At 52.8% G+C, this 22357-nt stretch overlaps 6 protein-coding genes and 1 non-coding gene across 11 annotated transcripts; 3 read left to right on the top strand and 4 right to left on the bottom strand.

The window, feature by feature from the left end:
• Positions 1–12: 12 nt before the first annotated feature.
• mRpL46 (mitochondrial ribosomal protein L46) lies at positions 13–921 on the bottom strand. Its single transcript, NM_139404.3, has one exon. The coding sequence runs from the start codon at positions 842–844 to the stop codon at positions 68–70; it is 777 nt and encodes a 258-aa protein (NP_647661.1). The 5' UTR covers positions 845–921; the 3' UTR covers positions 13–67.
• Positions 922–948: 27 nt separating this feature from the next.
• CG2021 (uncharacterized protein) lies at positions 949–1350 on the top strand. Its single transcript, NM_139403.2, has one exon. The coding sequence runs from the start codon at positions 1030–1032 to the stop codon at positions 1315–1317; it is 288 nt and encodes a 95-aa protein (NP_647660.1). The 5' UTR covers positions 949–1029; the 3' UTR covers positions 1318–1350.
• Positions 1341–2727, bottom strand: PolD2 (DNA polymerase delta subunit 2). The gene has a single exon (NM_139402.3). The coding sequence runs from the start codon at positions 2677–2679 to the stop codon at positions 1384–1386; it is 1296 nt and encodes a 431-aa protein (NP_647659.1). The 5' UTR covers positions 2680–2727; the 3' UTR covers positions 1341–1383.
• Positions 2728–3212: 485 nt separating this feature from the next.
• CG13933 (uncharacterized protein) lies at positions 3213–6551 on the top strand. 2 transcript variants are annotated; one of them, NM_001274356.1, is made up of 4 exons: positions 3213–4379; positions 4450–4782; positions 4837–4937; positions 4991–6551. In NM_001274356.1, exons 1-4 carry the CDS (start codon positions 3569–3571, stop codon positions 5756–5758), a joined length of 2013 nt encoding a protein of 670 aa, NP_001261285.1. In that variant the 5' UTR covers positions 3213–3568; the 3' UTR covers positions 5759–6551. The 2 variants fall into 2 exon arrangements, with proteins under 2 accessions (NP_001261285.1, NP_647658.1); NM_139401.2 differs by having other exon boundaries at positions 4834–4937.
• Positions 3252–4755, bottom strand: asRNA:CR44351 (antisense RNA:CR44351). The gene has a single exon (NR_124754.1).
• Positions 6552–6601: 50 nt separating the features above from the next.
• Dhc62B (Dynein heavy chain at 62B) lies at positions 6602–19188 on the top strand. The gene is made up of 9 exons (NM_206236.3): positions 6602–8778; positions 8848–9028; positions 9090–11759; positions 11818–12132; positions 12192–12434; positions 12491–13579; positions 13642–17419; positions 17483–17802; positions 17872–19188. The coding sequence occupies exons 1-9, from the start codon at positions 6710–6712 to the stop codon at positions 19099–19101; spliced, it is 11895 nt and encodes a 3964-aa protein (NP_995958.2). The 5' UTR covers positions 6602–6709; the 3' UTR covers positions 19102–19188.
• On the bottom strand, positions 19152–22201 carry CG8001 (uncharacterized protein). 4 transcript variants are annotated; one of them, NM_139400.2, is made up of 6 exons: positions 21824–22201; positions 21157–21748; positions 20214–21053; positions 20011–20153; positions 19706–19946; positions 19152–19644 (listed from the first exon to the last, which is right to left on the bottom strand). In NM_139400.2, exons 1-6 carry the CDS (start codon positions 21931–21933, stop codon positions 19324–19326), a joined length of 2247 nt encoding a protein of 748 aa, NP_647657.1. In that variant the 5' UTR covers positions 21934–22201; the 3' UTR covers positions 19152–19323. The 4 variants fall into 4 exon arrangements, with proteins under 4 accessions (NP_647657.1, NP_001163324.1, NP_001261283.1 ...); NM_001169853.1 differs by having other exon boundaries at positions 20214–21038; NM_001274354.1 differs by having other exon boundaries at positions 21824–22054.
• Positions 22202–22357: the final 156 nt, after the last annotated feature.

Here is a 22357-nt window from a genome sequence, read left to right as displayed (position 1 = left end):
AGATAGATATTCCTCTGAAGTATTTTTATTTATTTGTTAGATATCAAAACAATTTTAACAATTACGATTACAACAAGAACTTTTTAACGCTTTGGGCATAGGCTGTATTGGTCAGCTTTTCATTGAGCGCCTCCTTGGGAAGCCACTCGAACTTGGTCAGATTTTCGGGCACCTGGCCGGACCGCAGGGATGCTCTGTAGAAGAAGACCTTGGCTCCGACAGTCTCCGTCCGCTGGTTTCTGGGATACTTGTATTTGTGGAAGCCCACTGGGGCGTTGCCGTAGAAAAGAACCTGCAGCTCCTGGCCGCAACTCTCGCGGAGCACTCTTTCTGCAGTCTGACGCATGGACTCTCCCTCCTCACGCTTTCCCTGCGGTAGAATGAGGTGCTCCTGCTGGCCCAGCTTCTGCTGTACCAAAAGGTAGAGCGTGTCATCCAGACAGCGGTCCGTGGAGGTGGTTCTGTTGGCCTGGTCATCGGGCGTGGTGCGGGAGCCCAACTGGAACTTTTTTAGCTCCTCGACGTAGGCGTCCTTGAGGTCCTGAGCTGTCTGCTTGGATCCTGCGTCCTCCAAGTCCACCTGGATCTTGCCCTGCTTTATGAGCTCCGCCTGGACGATCTCACGTTCATGCTTGAGTTCATGGTCAGACTTCAGGCTGTTTTCGTACTCCACGCGCCATAGCAAGTCTTGGAACTGTTTTTCCAGCGGATTAAGGGACTTGGACACCACAGGGAGACGCTCTACGAGCACTCCGGCGTACAGGTCCCACTTTTCCGCGCTGGCGGTTGACGATTGGGCTCGGCTCAACTCCCGGGCACCCACTTGGACAATGCGACGCAGCATTTTAATCAGTTTAATTTAATTTTTTCGGAAAATAGAATGTTGACCACCGATTACATGAGCACCAGAGCCGGAACAGCTGATTTGCGGCACAGTTATCGTTATCGGAGAGCGCGTCGCTAGCCTCTTGCCACAATTAGTATTTATTTTGTTCTGTTTGGAGAAGTTATCAAGGAAAGACTGCTAAAATGTCCGGTCTGGAGTCGTATATCAATCACACAGTCTCCATCATTACGGCAGACGGACGGAACTTCATCGGGACACTCAAGGGATTCGACCAGACCATCAATATCATCATAGACGAGTGCCATGAGCGCGTCTTCTCTACCACCTCCGGCATCGAGCAAATCGTGCTGGGACTGCACATCATCCGGGGGGACAACATCGCGGTGATCGGACTGATAGACGAGACCATCGACTCCCGCCTGGATTTGGCCAACATTAGGGGCGAGCCGCTGGGTCCCGTGGTGCACTAGGATAGCGAATAAAACCAGTGATTCTCAAGACTTAACAGGGTGTATTATTTGTATTAATGAAGTTTCTTATTCTGCATCTACGCTAAAGTTGACCATGCGGCAATCCAGCGTATCCAGGTCAACGACGGCCACACTCTGTGTTTTGCTAAAACTGGGCACGCAGACTAGGCGGGTGCGCTTGCCTTCGGAACCCTCGTGCAGCTCGGTCGCAAACGACTCGCAGTTGCCGGCGTAGTAAACGTGCGGACACTCGCGCAGGATGAAGGGATCACTTTCGATGTACGGGTAGCACGCTAGAGTGTCCGGTGCAGTGGGAGCAACATGTCCCCAGGTGAGGGTGCAGCGAAGGGCCTCCAGCGCCGAGTCCAGCGAAGTGCTGCGCAACAGATCCGATACATTCTGGCCAGATGTGCCTACCACCAGGGCCTCATCCAGCCGGCAGCTGTACGGATTAGTCACCGCCTGGAAAGTTGCCAGTTGAGCAGCCTGGGGAAACATGCACTTGTGGAACGGCTGCTGGGGCAGCATAAAGTTGGCCGGGTCGTAGGGTCCCGGCATTATGTCGACGGGCAGACTGCGTGCCCATGAGGCAAACCACTGGTCTAGCTGGGAAACGGCCTGGACTGTGTCATTTGCGTTCGCCTGGGTGCGTGCCACCTGTAGGGTGGGCACATGTGCCATGGCACTGGCTCTCACCGAGTTTCCAGCCACGATAAGACGCACCATGGAGCCCGCTTCCTTGTTGTTTCCAAGACTGCCGGCCAGCCAGTACTGAAAGAGATTCAATGCCTCCACAAATTTGTGGGCCTGCAGTTGGTCCAACCCAGACGCCAGCACCAGGAGGCGGCTTCTTTTAATGGGGGCCAGTGGCTTCTGAGGTCCACTTTCGTAGAAGAGTATATCCTCCACGTTAAAAAATCCGTCACTGTCTGTTCCACCGAGGGCAGCGCACACAACTCCAGTGGCTAAGAGCTGTCCATTTAGCTTGCCCTGAAGTCGAACCCGCTGCAGTTCATCCTCCAGAACAATCTTGTCCTCCGGATCCGAGTAGTTCTGTCTTGGCGGCTGTGGCGCTAACTGATTCTCCTCAGAAATGTCCCGGAGGATACTGGGCTTGTGAGCCTGGTGCTTAAAAATGGTGCCGATCAGGATGCAGTGCACGTCCTGTTCACCCCGCAGCTCACACAGTTTTTTGATGGGCTCCTTGTTGCCCCACTTCTTCTGGGCCAGCGGCGTTAGGAGACGCGTCATCTCGGCCAGGCGGTGGGCATACAGATGGAAGAACTGCTTTTGGTAGTCATGTCCCTTTAGCCGGAAAATGCTGCTCAGGTTCTCGTATTTGGTCTCCAGGCGGTTGGTCATGATTCCGTCGATATTTTTAGGAGCAAACTAAGTTATATTCCAAGACGCTCGTTTACTTTTGAGCGCCAATTTGTTACAGAGAGGAGAGGCTAAGGCAAACAGTTTTTCTTCAATCACGTTGGTAATGTTAGGGAAAATTTCTTAGGAAAACCAAAGTTTTTTTGGCTTGGTAACATAAGAAGTATTCGCTTTTGAATAAGAAGTATTTTTTTTTGTTAATATTTTATTATTAATAATTTTTTATATTTAATATTGACATTTATAGTAACTAAGTTCCAGTATTCACTGTACATTCAATTCGAATCGATAGCCGATAAGCCTTAACATTGGGTACAGCTGGATTGCACAAATCGAAAAGTATGTGCAAAGCCTATAACTTATTTTATGGAAAAAAATCGCGTTCATTGCTTTTTTGCTCCTGAATAAGGTGGTGCAAATGTATGCCCATTTACGCATTTTACTTTAAGTTTAAATAAACGCGCTTTTATACAAAATTGATATCCTCCTATCGACTAACGATACCAAGTTCAACCAACTGATATCGATTGCCGATAGGGCCTCTGAAACCCTATACTATAATATACTTTATTTAATCCCAAAGTTTTTTTTTGATTGTGGTAAATTTGAAATGCCCGGATGCGCTGAATCTAGCCTGAAAACGCGCCACAGGGATGTGGGATTCTGTGACTGAAGCCATCGGAGCAGCCTTTCTCCTTCCAGCCGTCGTTCAGTGCTGATCTGGGCGGTTCTTCAGGGCTCGTATTGATTTTTACGGTTTCGGAAGTGATACGCACTTCGCCGTCTAGCGATCTTCCCCGGAAACTGCGTCGCAGGAGATACTAGCATGACTGTGCAGTGTTAGACGGCCGTAAAGGGAGAAGCCAGAGCAATGGGCGGCTCCGTGAGCCAGGTGTTCCGATCCGGATCCGCACTCCTCTCGCATCGCGACGGAAAGCTGTCCAAGGCCACCGAGGAGACCATACAGACACTGTTTGACATCCTGCGCGCCAATCCGAAGGTTTCCCTGCAGACCCTCGAGAGCCTGCTCATCCAGATCCCAAAGAACGAGAATATCCTGGCCATGCATGACGACTATGGATACAACATCCTGCAGCGCAGCGTCGGCCTCAACCACATCGATCTCACTAAGTGGCTGCTGCATCGCCACCGCCCGGACGTTAACCGCTCGCCCTGCTCCCTGCCCCTGCACATCGCCACCCTGCGTGGCTACGAGGAGTGCGTGGAGTTATTGCTTCGGCATGGCGCACGTATCGACGTGGACACTCGGATGTGTTTTCCTGGCGCCCACACGAGAAATTGCGAGGAGAGCGGCAAATGGCACAACAACGTGGACGATGTCAGCGAGCGGCTAAACACAAAGCTACAGAACGCGCTCTTCTATGCAATCGACGGAGATCAGTACAATGTTCTAAGCTTGCTCACCCAAAAAATGGAGGAGCCGTGGATCCCCTTCCGCGTGAAAAAGCCCCTGCTCCACTTGGCCTGCGAACGCGGCGCCTGGAATTGCGTCCAGCAACTAGTGGTCACCCGTTCGGAGGAAATCAATCTTATTATGGACGAGTATTACCCGATTCACCATGCCGTGCTTCATGATGGTCGCTTTCTTGAGCTACTCATTCATCAGGGTGCAATTACAACTGTACGCACCTGCACCCAACAAATGACCCTACTGCATGTGGGTGAGTTCGTATTCCCTGAAGAGAGAGATTCTGATGCAGATGTTGTAATAACCATGGCTATTATTTTCAGTTATTTTTGCTGCTCGTAAGTCTGCTGAAGACACGTTGGCCACTCTTCGCATCCTGCTGGAACGAGGATGCAAAGAGCTAATCAACGCACCAGACTCGTTGGGAAACACTCCACTGCACGCCCTGATAGTGCGCTATGCCCTTGAGGAAGCCCGGTACGGCTACGACAAGTGGAGCAAGTGGGATGTGTTGCACCTAGTGCGATTTCTCCTGCAGAACGGGGCCAAGCAATCGATTAACCAAGCGGGGAACAGTGCCATGGCCTGTGTGTTTCGACACCTGCGAGACTGGGAAGTCTGCTACGAACTGCTAAGCATGCTTATCAAGGAGAATGGTTGGTAAATCAGTTATGTTTTGTCAGTTTACACAATGCCTCATTTTTCAGGAGACCCCAACATCGTGGGGAGAGATGGATCTGTGCCCATTATGGTTCTGCTAGTGCCATTAATTAATAAGGATCACCTGCATCATTTCACGCACTCCATGAAGGTCTGTCTCGTACATTCCATTTTATTTGCGCAAAAGCTAATCCCTTGTTTCAGGTCTGCTATCTGAACTGCATCCGCATGCTGCTGCAGCACGGAGCGAATCCCAATTGCTCCTACCGCGCCAACCTTAAACCACTGCACGTGCTCGTGTTTACGGTTAGCGAAAACTTTACGCTTAATTGTGATGCTCAAAAGCGCACCAACTTCGACTTCATCAAGAACATCCTACTGATGCTACTTCAGCACGGCCTGGACTGCAATAAGACATATCAGCACATTCTGCAGGCGGTGATGGACATGGTGCATAATGTGCGCACCTGCCACGACATGGAGTGCGTCTACGAGTTGACTCTGACGCTAATCCAGTACGGGGCTGACCCCAACATAGTGCTCAGCGGAAAGACAACGCCCGGCACCGCCATCTTCTCCAACGAGCTGGCAACTTTTCGCAGTTCGTTTCGCACCAACTCGTGCTACCTGCTTTTCTACTACATCATCCTGATCACGAAGAAGGAGTTCATCTTGAACGATCCGAACGCGACGTATACACGCGTCATTCACCTCTTCTACCTGACTATGCACCACGAGCCGCTCTTTAATTGCCTCAAGTCCCTACACAACTTTTACGTGGCACAGGTGCCCAGTAAGAAGACGGAGCAGCTAATAGCCCTGATCTCGTCCCTCTACCGTCGGCCGCGCAGTCTAAAGCAGCTATCCCGCTGGGCCATCTATGAGGCGATGAACCGCAAGCTGGCCCAAAACATCAACTGCCTGAACCTGCCGGGCCCGCTCAAAGACTACGTGCTGCAGTTCGAGAGGTAGCGAGTGGAGCGGCCGAAGGACCAATGAATCCCAACCGCAGCGAACTAGAGTCAATCACTACTGTTGCCCCTAGGCTATGTAATGTTTAATACGCATATTCGCCTACCCCAGTAGGTATGTAGGTACGCAATAATTACGAACTATCAGGCCTGTTCTGGGCCGGCCCATCGTAGCTTAACGATCAGTTCTGAAATGACTGAATTTACTTTGATATCGAAAGCGAATAGTTATGTATACTTTTTGTTATAACACCTAATTAGATCGCTAAATTCTCTTAATTTAGGGCCAAAGGAGATACGCTTGATCTGAAGCTGTTGCGTATGAGATATGAAAACGTTTTTAAAGTACCTAGACACAACATGAAACACACACAAGAAGCCAATTTAAATAATGTCAAATCAAACACGTGCAATTTCTTTGATACGAATATATTGAAACTATTGTGGGAGAGACACGCTCATCTATGTTTTGTAATTCTATACGTACAACTTTGTGAACTGTAATGCGCTTTACACTATACAAGCACATCCCGCCCCCGCACCCAACGGCCCCTCACCCCGTTTCCAGTCCCTCATGCTGCGTAAGTTATAGTAGGACATAAACTTAAGGCTGTTTTTTGACAAACATTTCGGGTGTTTTAGAATTTTGTATATTCGAACGGAGGAGCGAGGCGTTATGTAATTATTATTGTAACTATTATTATTGTTGCTAAACTGTTGTTAATCTCTGTATCTATAATGTCATTTTCAATCGAATTGATAACGCTATCGATCAATAAATAAACATAAACTTTAACACCTGTGAGTAGTTGTCCTCCAAGGTCGTCGAGCCGGAAGTCATTCCCCGGAAACGAACAAACAAACACAAGTCGCCTTAGCAACAATAACTATCGGAGAATTAAATCCGATTGATTCCCTGTACTTTGATATTCCAACCAAAGAAGGCTCGACCATGTACACCAAGAAGCTGGAGCGGATGCACCGACCGGCCTCGGACATCACCAAGTACGATAATGAGCCGTACATGAAGAACCCGCTGCTTAAGTTCCGGATCAGCGAGGTGCACGAGCGCCGGCACTATCAGTTCCTTAAGCAAAAGGCGGCGGATGTCAAGGTGCGGGTCGCCCGGCAGCAGTGGCAGCCAGAGCCAGACATGCGCCTTCTGCCCCAATCCCACTACGAAGACAACCTACGTCGGGAGGTGAGGAAGATTGTGGTGCCTCCTATGCTGCGCCGCACGGAGGCCAAGATTCTGAGCTTCGCCTCGGAGCGACTGAAGAACAAGTACCCGGAGCTGGTGCAGGCCTACATGCACGACGTCCACGAGGAGTTCAACCGACTTATGAAGGTCTACAGCATGAAGAACATCCTGCGCCATCCGGAGTTCTCGGACGAGGATCCGGCCCAGTTCGAACTGCCCCGTCCTGACATCGGCTTTCGGCGACCAGGTCGCACCCAGAACTACAGCAACTTCCTGGAGAACCGGCGACGCATAGCTCAGAAGCTACTGATCCTGCAGCTCCCGCTTAGAGCAATCCTTAATATATCCGTCGGCGAACTGCCAAAATTGGCCTGCATCTTCAACTACGTCTTGGCCACCGGCGCCATGCAGCAACAGTTGGGACTGGGAGGTCGGGAGGCGCTGTCCTACAAGTTTTACCACAAGTACATCCAGAACCAACTGGACAAGGTGAACACCTTTCTGAGGTGGACCTGGTACCCAAAGATTGTGCAGGTATTGCGCAAGCTTATGCGCAAGCGGGTGATGCCGATGAGCACGTGGAAGCGTTCCTGGAATGCCATGGAGGCTCTGATGAACCGCGAGATGACCAACATGAAGATCCGCACCTTCGAGGAAATGTATCGGATGTGCAGTCACCCGCGCACAATGCCCATGATGCGCATGTCACTAGAGTGGTCCGAGTTTTCCAGTGATCTGGACACGCGGCCCAATGCCTGGTCCATCTTGCGCACCTTCGCAGAGATCGCTACTGAGATCTCGATGGTGGGCTACCGCATGGAGCCACTGCAGCCGCAGGTGCAGACACTCACATCGATGGCTGCGTACGCGAAAGTGAACGATTACCTCAAGATCGAGATGAATGATAACTTCCTAAAGGACGTGATAGACAAGGTTCAGAACATAATCCTTCGCACTTACCAGGAGGTAATTCAGTATGTCGAGGGCTTCCGGGACAAGTACTATGCGTTGTACTCCTGGCAGGAGCGAGACGCCCTCAACCAGTTTCTGTCCGAGCCGCATGAGTTCGAGGAGTACTTTGCCCGGATCGACATGTACTACGGATTCATCCAAATGCTGCGAAGCGAGCCCGCAACCGAGTACTTCGTGATGGCCGTTATACACAACGAGCCGGCCATATTTGGACTCCGCACTCTGGCCGAGAATCTGATCCACGAGATCACCACGATCATCATTCGGGAGCACATTAAGGCAGAGGTGGACATATGTGACGAGTTCGAGAAGATCAAGTACCGGGCCCTGGAGATCCCGAAATCAACGGAGGAGCTGCTCGAGAGTGCTGAGTACATGATCCACGTGAAGAAGGACAAGATCGCCGAACTGACTGACCGCATCCAATACTGCCTGCAAGTCGGAACCAATATCGTAGAGCTGACTGAAATGTCCAAATACCACTTTGACCTGACCATCAAGACCATCAATTGGATTAAGGACATCAATGACATCTGCGACTATAATGCCTCACAGCAGGAGCAGTTCAAGTTCACGTTCGAGGAGCACCTGCAGGAGGTCATAAAGAAGCTAAACTCCGATATAGATGAGCTGCTGCCCAAGCTGACCGTCATTGATGACATGAGTCGACCGGACAAGTTCCGGGACAGCTACATCATTTTGCAGAACTTTATAGATCAGCTGAAGACCTTTGACGACTACGTGGCGTGGATCAACAAGGAGGAGAAGCTCTTCAAAGTCGCCCTGACCGAGTATCCCAAGCTGGATATTATCAAAACGTTTGTTTACCCCTTTGCCGAGCTTATGAAGTAAGTGATATATCTTTAAGGAATAATCAAAGATTTCATGTATACACTTGGAACCTTTGCCATCTGTAGATGCTGCATTGAATGGCAGCGTTACTTGAGCGTGTGGAACGACGGACCCTTCGAGTACCTTGAGCCCCAGTTCGTGGAGCGAACTACAGATGACTACCTGAAGGAGTTCCAGAAGAACCAGAAGTACTACAGGGTCAAGATCAAGCAGGATCTGATCGACAATCCCGTGTGCAAATTCAAGGTGAGACCACTGGCTGACCACTGATCATTTTGTGATACCACAACTTTCGACTTTCCTGCAGGGTCAAACTGAAGATCCAGATCCGGCTAAGCACCCAGTGCCCTTGCGACTGTGCACCTCGATGATACAGTCAATCAAAGACTTCACCACTGGCGTGTTTATAGTGAACACCATGTGTAATCCTGCTCTGCGCAAACGCCACTGGAAGGAGATGTCAGAAATTGCGGGATTCGATGTTACACCCGATGCAGGGACCACTCTACGCAAGATTCTTAACTCTGGCCTGGACCCGATTCTCGATCAGTTTGAAATCATCAGCATTGGGGCCAACAAAGAGTTGCAGCTGTGGAACGCACTGCAGGCCATGATCAAGGAATGGGAGACCAGGGTGTTTCCCTATGGTCCCTACAAGGAGACGGGCGTGCAGATCCTCAGCAGCCTGGATGACATTCAGGCCCTGCTGGATGACCACATTCTCAAGACGCTTGTCATGCGCGGATCGGCATTCATGAAGCCCTGCGAGGAGGAGGTGCGGGCGTGGTATGAGAAAATCATGCGCGTCAATGAAACACTGGACCAATGGGGCAAGGTGCAGGCCAACTATCTGTACCTATTGCCCATCTTCTCATCGAAGGACATCGTGGCCCAGATGCCGGAGGAGGGTCGTCTCTTCGTCATCGTGGAGCAGACATATACCAGGAACATGGGCTTGGTCCTCCGGCAGCCGCTGGTGATGGAAACAGCGCCTGTTTCGGGTCTGCTGGAGTCCCTGCAGAAGGCCAATGAGTTGCTGGAGGACATCGCCACCGGCGTGAGTAACTACCTGGAGAAGAAGCGTCTGTACTTCCCCCGCTTCTTCTTTCTGGCCAACGACGAAATGCTGGAGATTCTCTCAGAGACCAAGGATCCGCTGCGCGTTCTTCCCCATTTGAGCAAGTGCTTCGAGGGCATCAACAGCCTGGAGTTCGATGCGGCCAAGAACGTGCTGGCCATGATCAGCAGTGACAAGGAAACGATTGAGTTCATTGAGCAGGTGTCCACAGCGGCGGCCGGAGGAAGTGTGGAGAAGTGGCTCATCGGGGTGGAGGACGAGATGCTCAAGGCAGTGCGCTACCAGAACGAGCTATCCTTTGCGCACTATCCGAAGGTGAAGCGGCACGAGTGGGTTCTGGAGTGGCCCCAGATGACGGTGCTGGCCATCTCACAGGTGTACTGGGCATCCCGTGTCCACGGATGCCTGCGTCGCACGTTTGGCGGGAATATGACCATTATGATGAACTTCTTTCAAGAGCTGTCCAAGGAGCTGAACGACATTGTGACCCTGGTCCGCTCGCCAAAGATAAGCAACCTTAACCGGATCACCATTAAGTCCCTGATCGTGATCGATGTCCACGCCAAGGACGTTTCCGAGGATCTTATCAAGAACAAGGTCAGCAGTGAGTTCGACTTCCAGTGGCTGGCCCAGATGCGATACTACTGGGAGGACGACAAGACCTGGGTGAGAATCATCAACGCCACTGTGCCATTTGCCAACGAGTATCTGGGCAACTCGGATCGCCTGGTGATTACCCCACTGACGGATCGATGCTACCGCACTCTGGTTGGAGCCTATCAACTTCATCTGAACGGAGCTCCGGAGGGACCTGCTGGAACGGGAAAAACGGAGACCACCAAGGATCTGGCCAAGGCTCTGGCCGTGCAGTGCAAGGTGTTCAATTGCTCTGACGGTCTGGACTATAAGGCGATGGGCAAGTTCTTCAAGGGATTGGCTTCGTGCGGTGCCTGGGCCTGCTTCGATGAGTTCAACCGAATTGAGCTGGAGGTGCTCTCCGTGGTGGCGCAACAGATTCTGCTCATCATTCAAGCTGTTCGCAGCAACGCCACCAAGTTCATGTTCGAAGGTACGGAGCTGACCCTCAACCCCGCCTGCTACGTCTGCATCACCATGAATCCCGGCTATGCCGGCCGATCCGAGTTGCCGGATAATTTGAAAGTGCTCTTCCGTTCCGTGGCCATGATGGTGCCGGATTACGCCATGATTGGGGAGATCTCCCTCTACTCGTACGGCTTCGTGGATGCCCGAAAGCTGGCCGTCAAAATTGTGACCACCTACCGTCTGTGTTCGGAGCAGTTGTCCAGCCAAAATCATTACGATTACGGCATGCGAGCCGTGAAGACGGTGCTCTCCGCCTGTGGCAACATTAAGAAACAGTATCCGGACGAGGTGGAGGACATTCTGTTGCTGCGCAGCTTGATCGACGTGAACCTGCCCAAGTTCCTCTCCTTCGATGTTCCCCTGTTCGAGGGCATCATCTCGGACATATTCCCGGGCATCAAGTTGCCACACATCGATTACTCCCTGGTGGAGTCCGAGTTCAAGCGCGTCTGCTTGGAGGAGGTGCTGGAGCCTGCACCCAGCTTCCTTCTCAAGGTCATTCAGACGTACGAAATGATTATCGTGCGGCACGGATTCATGCTGGTGGGCGAACCGCTGGCGGGCAAGTCGAAGACCCTACAGGTCCTCGCCAAGGTCCTGTCCGCGCTGAAGATCAAGGCGCCACAGAAGAGCAACTACTTTCAGCACGTTCAAATGGGCATAATGAACCCGAAGTCCATTACCATGAACCAGCTGTACGGCTCCTTCGATCCGATCTCGTACGAGTGGACCGACGGCCTGGTGGCCAAGATCTTCCGCGACTTTGCCATGACGCCCACGCCGGACAGGAAGTGGGTGAGTCCTTGAAATAACCGTTCCATCTGCAATTGGAAGAAATACGATACCATTGCAGGTCATCTTTGACGGACCGGTAGATGCCGTTTGGATTGAGAATATGAACACGGTGCTGGACGACAACAAAAAACTGTGCCTGACCAGCGGCGAGGTGATCACCATGAGCAACGAGATGTCGATGGTGTTCGAGGTAATGGACCTGGCTCAGGCCTCACCAGCCACCGTTTCCCGCTGTGGCATGATCTACATGGAGCCCTCGACGCTCGGCTGGCGCGCCTTTGCCAAAAGCTGGCTCAAGAAGGCCGATCCTCGATGGGCGGATGAGGAGGGCGTGCCCTACGTAATGGCCCTGATGCAGTGGCTTCTACCGCCCGTAAGAAATTCTTCTCAGCCTACGAAGCTCACCACCTGACCAAGGTTAATCAATTGCAGTGCCAGACCTTTGTACGGCGGTTCTGCAGCCAGTTTATCAAGCCAGGAGAGTTCAATTGTATGCTGACCACCTTCGACCTGTTCGACATGCAAATCGCGGAGGCGATCGAGGAGAATCCAGAGGACTACCAGAAGTACCTCCAGACATACTTCCAGGCGGCCATACTGTTCGCTCTGATTTGGGGAGTGGGTGGAGTGCTGGACACCGCTTCCCGGGAGAAGTTCGACGTGTTCTTAAAAAAGGTATGGGTACTGCAAATCAACTTAGTTACCTCGATACATAGAATATTACTGCCTAGCTATGGGACACTGATCCTCCGCCCCCGGAACCGCTGGGCAAGATGGAGATCACTCCCCCCACAGAGGGTCTGCTGGTGGACTACGTGTTCCTGTACAAGCAGCGTGGAGCCTGGCGGTACTGGCCAGATCTGGCCAAGCGTATGGACGTCGAGGAGACCAAGACAGGTGTGATAGTGCCCACAGTAGACACAGCTCGCTACATTCACCTGCTGAAGATGCACGTGGAGCACAAGAAGAGAATGCTGCTCGTAGGACCAACGGGCACAGGTAAGACGGTCTACGTGCAGAACTACCTGATGAACAAGCTGGACAAGGAGGTGTTCGAGACGGGATTCATCACCTTCACGGTAATGATCTCGGCTAACCAGTGCCAGGATCTGCTTATATCCAAGCTGCAGAAGTGGAAGCGGGGCATCTACGGTCCGCCAAAGGGAATGCAAAGTGTGCTCTTCGTGGACGACATGAACATGCCGGTTAAGGAGGTTTATGGTGCCCAGCCGCCACTGGAGCTGTTGCGCCAGTTCTTCGACTATGGCCATGTGTATGACCTGAAAGACAGCTCCAAGGTTTACATCCACAATGTCCTGATCATGGCCGCATGTGGCCTGCCCGGCGGCAGTCGCCAGGACGTCTATGCCCGCTTCCTCAACCACTTCAACGTGTATTCCATTAACACTTTTAGTGACGACAGTATGTTCCGTATATTCCTTAACGTGGCGCTGAATGGCTTCCGACGCGCTGGCCACGGGCAGGATGTGTTCGTCGTGACCAACCAGATTGTGAGCGCCACGCAGAGCATCTACAAGAGCGTGCAGTCGGAGATCAGGGCCACGCCATCCAAGTCCCACTACATATTCAATCTGCGAGACATTTCACGCGTGGTGACCGGGTGCACCCTGGTGCGGAAGGAGTCGGTGTCGGACAAGAAGATTTTCGTGCGCGTCTGGTACCACGAGGCGATGCGCGTTTTCTACGACCGTCTGGTGGACGACGTGGATCGCAAGTGGATGTTCGACAAGCTCAACGAGTGCCTCAAGGCAAATTTCAAGGACAAGGTGGAGACGGTCTTCGAGAGGTATTGCGTTCAGGTAAGTCCGATTGGATCAGTCTTTGATTTGATATAGACCGCCAAGAATCCATGACCATTCAGGGCCCGGATGAAGCGGTGTTCACCATGGAAGCGGCCAGCAACATCTTGTTCGGCGTCTACTTCGACGAGGACAGCGTGCCGGATGAGCGGCGCTACGAGGAAGTGCCCAGCGTGGAGGTGTTTCTGAACCTGGCTCTCACCAGCTTGGATGATTACAACTCGACGCGACGCAACAAAATGGACATTACCCTGTTCACCTTTGCTCTGCAGCATCTGAACCGCATATGCCGCATCATTTCCATCCAGGGAGCCAGTGCCCTCATCATAGGATTGGGCGGATCCGGGCGCCAGTCGCTGACCAAGCTGGCGACCAATATGGTGCAGACTTCGTTCTTCCAGCCGGAAATCACCAAAAACTACGGGGCCAACGACTGGCACGACGACATCAAGGCGATCTTAAAGGAGGCGGGCGGAATGAACAAGCACACCACGTTCCTGATTACCGAGAACCAGATCAAGATGGAGCTATTCCTCCAGGACATTGACTGCCTGCTGAACCAGGGCGAGGTGCCCAACATCTTCCCTATCGACGAGAAGCAGGAGGTCCTGGAAATGGTGCGCCTGGCTGCCCAGGGAGGCAATCGCAACATCGACGTCTCCGCCCTGCAGGTCTTCTCCTTCTTCGTGGACCGCTGCAAGCAGAAACTGCACATGATCCTCAGTTTCTCGCCCATCGGAGATGCTCTCAGAACACGGGTGCGCCTTTATCCCTCGCTGGTTAACTGCTGCACCATCGACTGGTACGACAGCTGGCCCGAAGAGGCCCTGCAGATGATTGCCAAGATGTCGCTGGTTGATGTCAACGTGCCCAGTGAGGACATCAAGCTGGCCATCATGGACACCTGCCAGTACTTCCATACGACGGCTGCACGGTCTACGCGGGCCTTCTGTCAGATGACGGGTCGCCACATCTACCAGACTAACGCCTCTTTCATTGAGCTGATACGCTCCTTCCAGACACTCATCGAGCGCAAGCAGAGTGAAACCATGTTGGCCAAGATGCGCTACATTGGAGGTTTGGATACACTGGCCCAGGCAGCCGCCGCCATCTCCATCATGCAAAGGGATCTTAATGCGCTGCAACCCAAGCTGGTGGCCCTGGCCGAATCATCCCGGAAGATGATGCTGGAGATCAACAAGGAGACGCTAGCCGCCAGCGCTGCCGCCGAGCAGGTGAAGCGAGACGAAGAAGTGGCTTCCGTGCAGGCCGAGGCTGCTCAGGTTCTGAAGCAGGACTGCGAACGAGATCTGGCCAAAGCCATTCCCGTCCTGGAAGATGCCCTGGCTGCATTGAACACTCTTAAGCCGGCGGACATCACACTGGTCAAGTCGATGAAGAATCCGCCGCCCGTGATCAAGCTAGTGATGGCCGCGGTCTGTGTGATCAAGGGAATTCCACCCGAGCGCATTCCGGATCCAGCCTCTGGGAAAATGGTCCAAGACTACTGGGGACCGAGTAAGCGCCTTCTGGGCGAAATGAACTTCCTTCCGGGCCTCAAGGAGTTCGACAAGGACAATATTCCGACAGAAATCGTTAAGCGTATCCACAAGGAGTTCATCCCCAACAAGGACTTCGATCCAAAGGTGGTGGCCAAGGCCTCAAGTGCCGCCAAGGGTCTGTGCCAGTGGATCATTGCCATGATGATGTACGACGAGGTGGCCAAGGTGGTGGCTCCCAAAAAGGCCAAGCTGGCCGGGGCCGAGAAGGAGTACGCGGACACTATGGAGTTCCTGGCCCAAAAGCGGGCGTTGGCCTTGGCTCTGGAGGAAAAGGTGGCCCTGCTGAACATCGAACTGGACAAGGCCAACGCAGAGATGCAAAAGACAGAGGAGCACGCAGAGAGCTGTCGCAACAAGTTGCTCCGGGCGGAGGCTCTCATCGGTGGATTGGGTGGGGAAAAGTCACGATGGAACAAGGCTGCGGAGGATCTGCAGGAGTTGTACGACCATCTGCCTGGCGATGTGCTCATCTCCTGCGGGATTATTGCCTACCTCTCCGCCGTGAATCTGCAGTACCGATCCGAGTGTGTTAAGGATTGGTTCAAGAAGGTCACGGACCTAAAGATTCCCTGCTCCTCCCATTACTCCATCACGGATGTGCTCGGATTGGAGGTGACCATACAGAACTGGCAGCTGGACGGACTGCCCAACGACGAGTTCTCCAGCGAAAACGCCATCATCTCGGCCAACTCCAGTCGATACAGCTTGTTTATCGATCCGCAGGCACAGGCTAACAACTGGCTGAAGAACATGGAGCGCAAGAACCGGCTGAACTGCGTCAAGTTCAACCAGAGCAACTACATGAAGGTGATCGCAGAGGCGCTGGAGTACGGAACACCCGTGATAATAGAGAACGTGCAGGAGGAGCTGGAGGTGCCGCTCGATCCCATCCTGATGCGCCAGACCTTCGTTCAGGGCGGGATCAAGCACATCAGCTTGGGTGAGTCTGTGGTGCCGGTTAATCCGAACTTCCGCCTGTACATGACCTGCAATCTGCGCAATCCGCACTTCCTGCCGGAGACCTTTAACAAGGTGACCGTCATCAACTTTGCTCTCACCCAGAATGCGCTGATGGATCAGCTCCTCAGCATTGTGGTGGCTAAGGAGCGGCCGGACCTGCAGGAGCTGCGCATCACGCTCACCACTGAGGCGGCGGCCAATAAAGGGGCTCTTCGGGATGCGGAGAACATGATTTTGAAAACGCTGAGTGCTGGTGGTGATATCCTGGAGAACGAGGCAGCAATCCAGATCCTTGCCGACTCCAAGGGCCTGTCCAAGGACATTGTCGAAAAGCAGGAAGCAGCCAAGGAGACGGTGGCTAAGATAGAGGCCTTCCGGCTGAACTACAAGCCCGTGGCAGTCCACTCATCCATTCTCTATTACTCGATCACGGATCTTCCCAACATTGATCCCATGTACCAGTTCTCACTCAACTGGTACATTAATCTCTACATGTACTCCATTGAGACGGCCAACAAGTCCAAGGATCTGCCGCGGCGCATCAAGTTCCTGGTGGATGGCTTCACTCGGAATCTCTACAACAACGTATGCCGATCCATTTTCGAGAAGGACAAGCTGCTCTACTCCTTTATCCTCACTGCCCGCATCCTGCTGGGCACGGGTCAGGTGGAAATGCGGCACTTTGCCCACCTGGTCACCAATGCGAAGGAGTCCACGAACATACCTCCGAACCCCGATCCTACCTGGATAACGGAGACCGTGTGGCTCAATGTGCTCCGTCTGGAGGAGCTCAAGGAGCTCCGTGGCATCGTGGATCACTTCAAGAGCCATCTGCATGCCTGGCAGGCGATCTACGACCACTCCTCCCCGGAGAAGCAACCATTGCCGCCACCTTGGCAGGATAAGACCACCGCCTTCGAGAAGATCATTGTGTTGAAGGCCCTGCGTCCCGACTCTGTTTTCCTGGCGGTGCGGCTCTTCATCGCCGAGAGCATCGGCGATCAGTATGTGACTCCGCCGGAGTTTGACATATCCAAGTCGTATGCTGACTCCACCGCTCTGACGCCGCTGGTGTTCATCCTCTCACCCGGAGCCGACCCACTGGGCTCCCTGCTGGCTTTCGCTGAGAAGATGGGCCAGGAGGAGACCTTCCAGAGCATTTCGCTGGGCCAGGGCCAGGGTCCGATTGCCACGGCTCTGATCAAGAATGCTCAGGAGATGGGCTACTGGGTGTGCCTGCAGAACTGCCACTTAGCCGCTTCCTGGATGCCCTACCTGGAATATCTCTGGGAGAACATGGACACATTCAACACCACGCGTGAGTGTCATCCAATGCATATCTAAGCTATAAAGTCCTAAGTACCGAATCCCTTCATTGCAGCCAACTTCCGCATCTGGCTAACCGCCTATCCAACGCCACAGTTCCCGGTGACCATCCTGCAGAACGGCGTCAAAATGACCAACGAACCGCCAACCGGACTCAAGGAGAATCTGATGCGCTCCTACAACTCGGAGCCCATTAACGACTACGAGTTCTACACGGGCTGTGCCAAACAGGATCGCGCATTCACACGGCTGCTCTACGGCATTTGCTTCTTCCATGCTGTTGTCCAGGAGCGGCGCAAGTACGGTCCACTGGGTTGGAACATAGCCTACGGATTCAACGAGTCCGATCTGCAGATCTCGGTGCTGCAGCTGAGCGTAAGTTTGATATGGATATCAGTGTCTAGTGTATTTACATATGTATGTATGTCATCGTGCTCCCTTTAGATGCTGCTCAACCAGTATGACCACGTGCCCTACGACGCCATCTCGTATTTGACCAGCGAGTGCAACTACGGCGGAAGGGTCACGGACAACTGGGATCGCCGGCTAATCGTGACGATCTTGGCGGACTTTTGCAATGCCCAGGCGGTCACCGACAATCGCTATAGGTTTGCCAGCGACGATCGCTACATCCTGCCCCGAAAGACGGAGCACCGCGAGATCCTGCGGTATCTGGACGAGAACCTTCCTTCGCTGGCGCCACCCGAGGTCTACGGCCTGCATGCCAACTCCGGCATAACAAGGGATCTGCAGACGACCAAGACGCTGCTCGACTCGATGATCCTTTTACTGGGCAGCGAGGCAGCGGGATCCGCCGGCGCAGGAGTTAGTGTGGAGCAGGTAATCCTGGATACAATCAAGCAAATCGAGCGCGAAATGCCGGCTGATATGGACATCGAGGCAGCGGCAGAGAAGTACCCAGTAGACTACAATGAGTCCATGAACACAGTGGTGGTGCAGGAGATGGAACGCTTTCTCAAGTTGCAGAAGGAGATCCGTACCACCTGTCGAGATTTGGCTATGGGAATCAAGGGCATCATCGTGATGACTCCAGACCTGGAGAACGTAATGACGGCTATGAAATTCAACCGCATCCCGACCAAGTGGATGTCCAAGTCGTACCCCTGCCTGAAGCCACTTGGCTCCTACGTCCAGGATCTGTACAAGCGCCTCAACTGGCTCCACGACTGGCATCACCACGGCAAGCCACCAACCTTCTGGCTGTCTGGATTCTTCTTCACGCAGGCCTTCCTCACGGGCGCCATGCAGAACTTTGCCCGAAAGTACAAGATCCCCATCGACACGCTGACCTTTGACTACGATGTGCTCAAGGTGGAGACAAAGACTTCGCCTCCGGACGACGGGGTGTACTGCAACGGACTGTACCTGGAGGGCGCCCGCTGGGAGTGGCGAGAGAACACGCTAGTAGAGCAGTTCCCCAAGGTGCTCATCTATGCCATGCCCGTGATCTTTTTCCGACCTGTCGGGCTCGTCGATGTCGTCGAGGGCTCCCGCTACCGCTGCCCGCTCTACAAGACCGCGGAGCGCAAGGGAACGCTGTCCACGACAGGTCACTCCACAAACTACGTGGTCCCTCTGCTGTTGAACACGCATGTTAAGGCATCCCACTGGGTCAAGCGGAGCGTGGCTCTCATCTGCCAGACCAGCGACTGAGCTCTATTGGGAGCCCAAAAAAGTATTATAAAAGTATTTGACGCGAAATTATTCTCAATGAGCATTTATTAAACCTTGTTTAAAAATAAAATATGCGCACTTATGTGTTACGGTTACAAATTCACAGCTTCAGAAACGCTTTCTAACATAGTTAAAATATCGAAAATTATATAATCGCCGAGGACTGCTTTCGAAGCCCGTCTACGGCACCTCGGGGAGTGCTTACTGCGTGCGGCAGTGCAGCGTGTCCAGCGCAGCGTCGGCGTCTGCTCCCTCGTCGTTTGTGTCGTCGGAGCTGTTGCTGTTGCGCCGGTGGGAAGTCGGGTTGGAAGCATTCGAGCCGTTGCTGCGGCTGGAGCTGTTGTCCCGCATTTGATGACCTAGCGAAGACGTATGTCTCTGACGCAGATGCGATGCTCCGGAGCCCTGCAGGAAGCCGCGTATAAAGTACTGGAAATTGTTGATGTCGAGGTCAATACTCTCCACAATGTTGCACCTGAAATTGCGCTGCAGCGTCTGCTTCAGTAAATCCTCGGGGAGTTTCTGCGGAGAGTGGATTTCATTACATACATTAAGCTTGTACCCATTTTTGTGTTGACCCTACCCTTTCAGGTCCCTGTGGTGTCCAGATCTTGACGTCGTGCTCTAGTCCAGAGGTGGCCAGCACCGGCATCCAGGGATGCGGTTCCAGACAGTTGACTACGCCGACGTGGTCGCCCTTCATGTAGTTGATAATCGCCTCCGTGTTTTTATCCCAGAAGAATATATTTCCGCAGTCGCTGCCGCTTACTATATACTCCGATCTGGGTCCAAAGAAGTTCACACCCTTTATGGTGCGGCTGTTGCTGTGGGAAAGAGGAGATGATATTTGTCAGTGTCAGAACATTGGGGGAAACAGGGCTTACTTACATGTGACCCTTATAGCAGTGCAAATAGTCGCCTCTGTTGTAGTTCCGACTGTCGAACAGGTAAATACCCGCATCGCTGTATGAGGCTAGGATTTCGCTGCCGCTGTGGTTATACACAGCGCAAGTAATTTGCGTGATCTGGGCCTGGACACGAGAAGAAAACAGAGATTAGACTGCCTGGCCTGGGTCGCGGCACATGCTTACTTCGAGCAAATTCCTAGGGGCCATCTGGTGGATTGCCTTCGCTAGGTTGCGCTTGTCGTAGACGCGCAAAATGTCGTCGGATCCACTGACGCAGAACTCGGGCGCGTAAGGATGATGAGCGATGCTGAATAGGCGCACCCGGCCACGCTCATTTTCGTCGTTGTACACGCAACGCATCATCGTGGTGGCAGCGTTGCTGGCTCGCAAATCAAAGTGCTTAACAGCTGCATCCTCGCCGGCGCTCATCAGCTCGTGGCGGCTGTGGGGCACCACGATGATCTTGTGAACGGACTCGCTGTGTGTGTACAGACGGATGGGCTTTATGACGCCTCCGGAGGGCGGAATGACGGACCGGCGCACCTGGCCATCACGGCTGGAGGACACGATGTCCAAGCAGCCGGCGCTGTCAATAAACTTTGTCTGGAATATGTTCATGTTGTGGCCGGAACGAAAGCGGTGCAGCTGCTTTTCTTTCGCCCAATCCCAGACGACGATGGTGAGATCATCGGAGCCGGAGCAAATCAAGTCGCCTGCCCGATTGAAGTTCAGGGAGTTGACGCAGCCGTGGTGGACGTTTAGCGAACTGAGCAGCGTCATTTGTTCCACAACTTGGCGGGAACCGTAGTAGCCCTGGCCGAAGCTAGAGGCCGAAGTGTGGCCGCCACGCCAGTCAATCCGGTTGATTATGTTGTGCTCCCTTTGCAACAGCTCCTGATCGTAGTTCCAAGTGTATTTGGGCTTGCACTTGCACATCACCTGATTAACGGCGTAGTCTACTTTCTCGCGGTCAGCGGGGTTGATGTCCTCGTTAAACTCCACCTCGTCCTGCAAGTTCTCAACCTGTTAGCAAGGATTTATAAGAAGCTCAACTTATCCCTAAAAGCTTAATTTTGTAACCTCATGATCTACCCTTCTTACCATCACTTAAGGCTTAACAACTTACCTCTGTGGTTGTTTCATCTTCACTGGAAAGAGAATAGGGTCCCATGTCGTCGTTGGAGGAACTGTCGTCAGCGGACTCGGCTATATGCGGTTCAGGCGCATCATCGCTGTACTCTTCTGCGTGCTCGGTCCCCTCCTCCAGCTCATGTTCTTCTGAATCGCTTGTGTCCGAGTAGGAGCCCACTAGCTCTATGCTGATACGGCGATAGGAGCGCGTGGGTGGTATGTTGCGTGGATTGAAGCGGGGTGAACTGACCGCTTCGGAAGCTTCAATTGGCGTCGGTGAAGTAGGTGGATAGTCTTCGCTGTCGCTAGGCTCGATGACACCGGTGGAAGCATCTGGCTCATCAGAAGCCAGCACGGTGGAGGCTGCTTCCGGGGATAATTGATGCGCTAAATTGGAGGAGCCTGCCTGTTCTATTTCCGGCAGCTCCTCAGGTCCAACTTTATTAGCAAGATGCTCCTCGGACTGCTCGCTCTCATCCTGGAGCTGGTTTTCCTTGCCCTCCATATCGCTCTCTCCGTTATTGTTGTGAGTGACAATTGTGTCGAAGTTAATTAAAGGCTGGCTTTCGGCGACAGTGTTCTCCTCACTGGTTCCCCACGGGCGAAAAATCAATGGATTATCCAAGCCGCAGAGCATGCTCAACCCAAGACACAACACTTACCCAATCTGCGCCGCGTCTTCAGGCTCGCCATCGTTCTGGGAATCTGTGTTTCGCTTTTGGCGCTTGCAGGCGGATGCCGCTCCGCTCGCCACGGAATCCTCCACGTCCATCGCCGGTGGAGCACGTCTACAATCTCAGATCAGAATCTGCCTTCTTTCCCGCCCCGCTGGACTTTCCCTAATTTCCCGATTTTACGTTGTTTACGTCCAACTAGCAGAGATGGCACTTGCCTCACGCGCAAAAGCCCGATTGACCGATAGCTTTGGCGCGACTTATCGGCCAGTTTGAAAGTCTGTGGATGGAGTATAATCCTGCTTACGCCTAAGATGTGTGGCTTCAGCCTTTAAATACGATCAGTGACTTCCCTCCCACACGAGGCTTGGTGAACTGTAGAAATGCCTTGCTTTCAATATAAACGAAAGAAGAAAACAAACTCAAGGCATAGTAGATGTGCATTTTCTAGATTCTAGTAGGGAAGTTGGAAACTCTTTTTCTTAGAGAAACTCGTATATAGAGTATCCAAATAAGCAAGAA

Source organism: Drosophila melanogaster, chromosome 3L, assembly GCF_000001215.4.
Source record: "Drosophila melanogaster chromosome 3L".
Lineage (NCBI taxonomy): Eukaryota > Metazoa > Arthropoda > Insecta > Diptera > Drosophilidae > Drosophila > Drosophila melanogaster.
Note: the sequence above shows the minus strand (reverse complement) of the source record. Positions and strands in the feature narration are given on the sequence as shown.

What these genes read in the sequence shown, in the direction of transcription:
- mRpL46 (NM_139404.3), bottom strand. Translation starts at nt 844, where the DNA reads ATGCTGCGTCGCATTGTCCAAGTGGGTGCCCGGGAGTTGAGCCGAGCC.
- CG2021 (NM_139403.2), top strand. Translation starts at nt 1,030, where the DNA reads ATGTCCGGTCTGGAGTCGTATATCAATCACACAGTCTCCATCATTACG.
- PolD2 (NM_139402.3), bottom strand. Translation starts at nt 2,679, where the DNA reads ATGACCAACCGCCTGGAGACCAAATACGAGAACCTGAGCAGCATTTTC.
- CG13933 (NM_139401.2), top strand. Translation starts at nt 3,569, where the DNA reads ATGGGCGGCTCCGTGAGCCAGGTGTTCCGATCCGGATCCGCACTCCTC. An exon ending in CATGCTTATCAAGGAGAATG is followed by an intron (nt 4,783 to 4,833) that starts GTTGGTAAATCA and finishes CTCATTTTTCAG; the next exon opens with GAGACCCCAACATCGTGGGG. An exon ending in ATTTCACGCACTCCATGAAG is followed by an intron (nt 4,938 to 4,990) that starts GTCTGTCTCGTA and finishes CCCTTGTTTCAG; the next exon opens with GTCTGCTATCTGAACTGCAT.
- Dhc62B (NM_206236.3), top strand. Translation starts at nt 6,710, where the DNA reads ATGTACACCAAGAAGCTGGAGCGGATGCACCGACCGGCCTCGGACATC. An exon ending in TGCAGTGGCTTCTACCGCCC is followed by an intron (nt 12,133 to 12,191) that starts GTAAGAAATTCT and finishes AATCAATTGCAG; the next exon opens with TGCCAGACCTTTGTACGGCG. An exon ending in TCGAGAGGTATTGCGTTCAG is followed by an intron (nt 13,580 to 13,641) that starts GTAAGTCCGATT and finishes ATGACCATTCAG; the next exon opens with GGCCCGGATGAAGCGGTGTT.
- CG8001 (NM_139400.2), bottom strand. Translation starts at nt 21,933, where the DNA reads ATGGACGTGGAGGATTCCGTGGCGAGCGGAGCGGCATCCGCCTGCAAG. An exon ending in CACTGCTATAAGGGTCACAT is followed by an intron (nt 19,947 to 20,010) that starts GTAAGTAAGCCC and finishes TCTTTCCCACAG; the next exon opens with CAACAGCCGCACCATAAAGG. An exon ending in CACCACAGGGACCTGAAAGG is followed by an intron (nt 19,645 to 19,705) that starts GTAGGGTCAACA and finishes CACTCTCCGCAG; the next exon opens with AAACTCCCCGAGGATTTACT.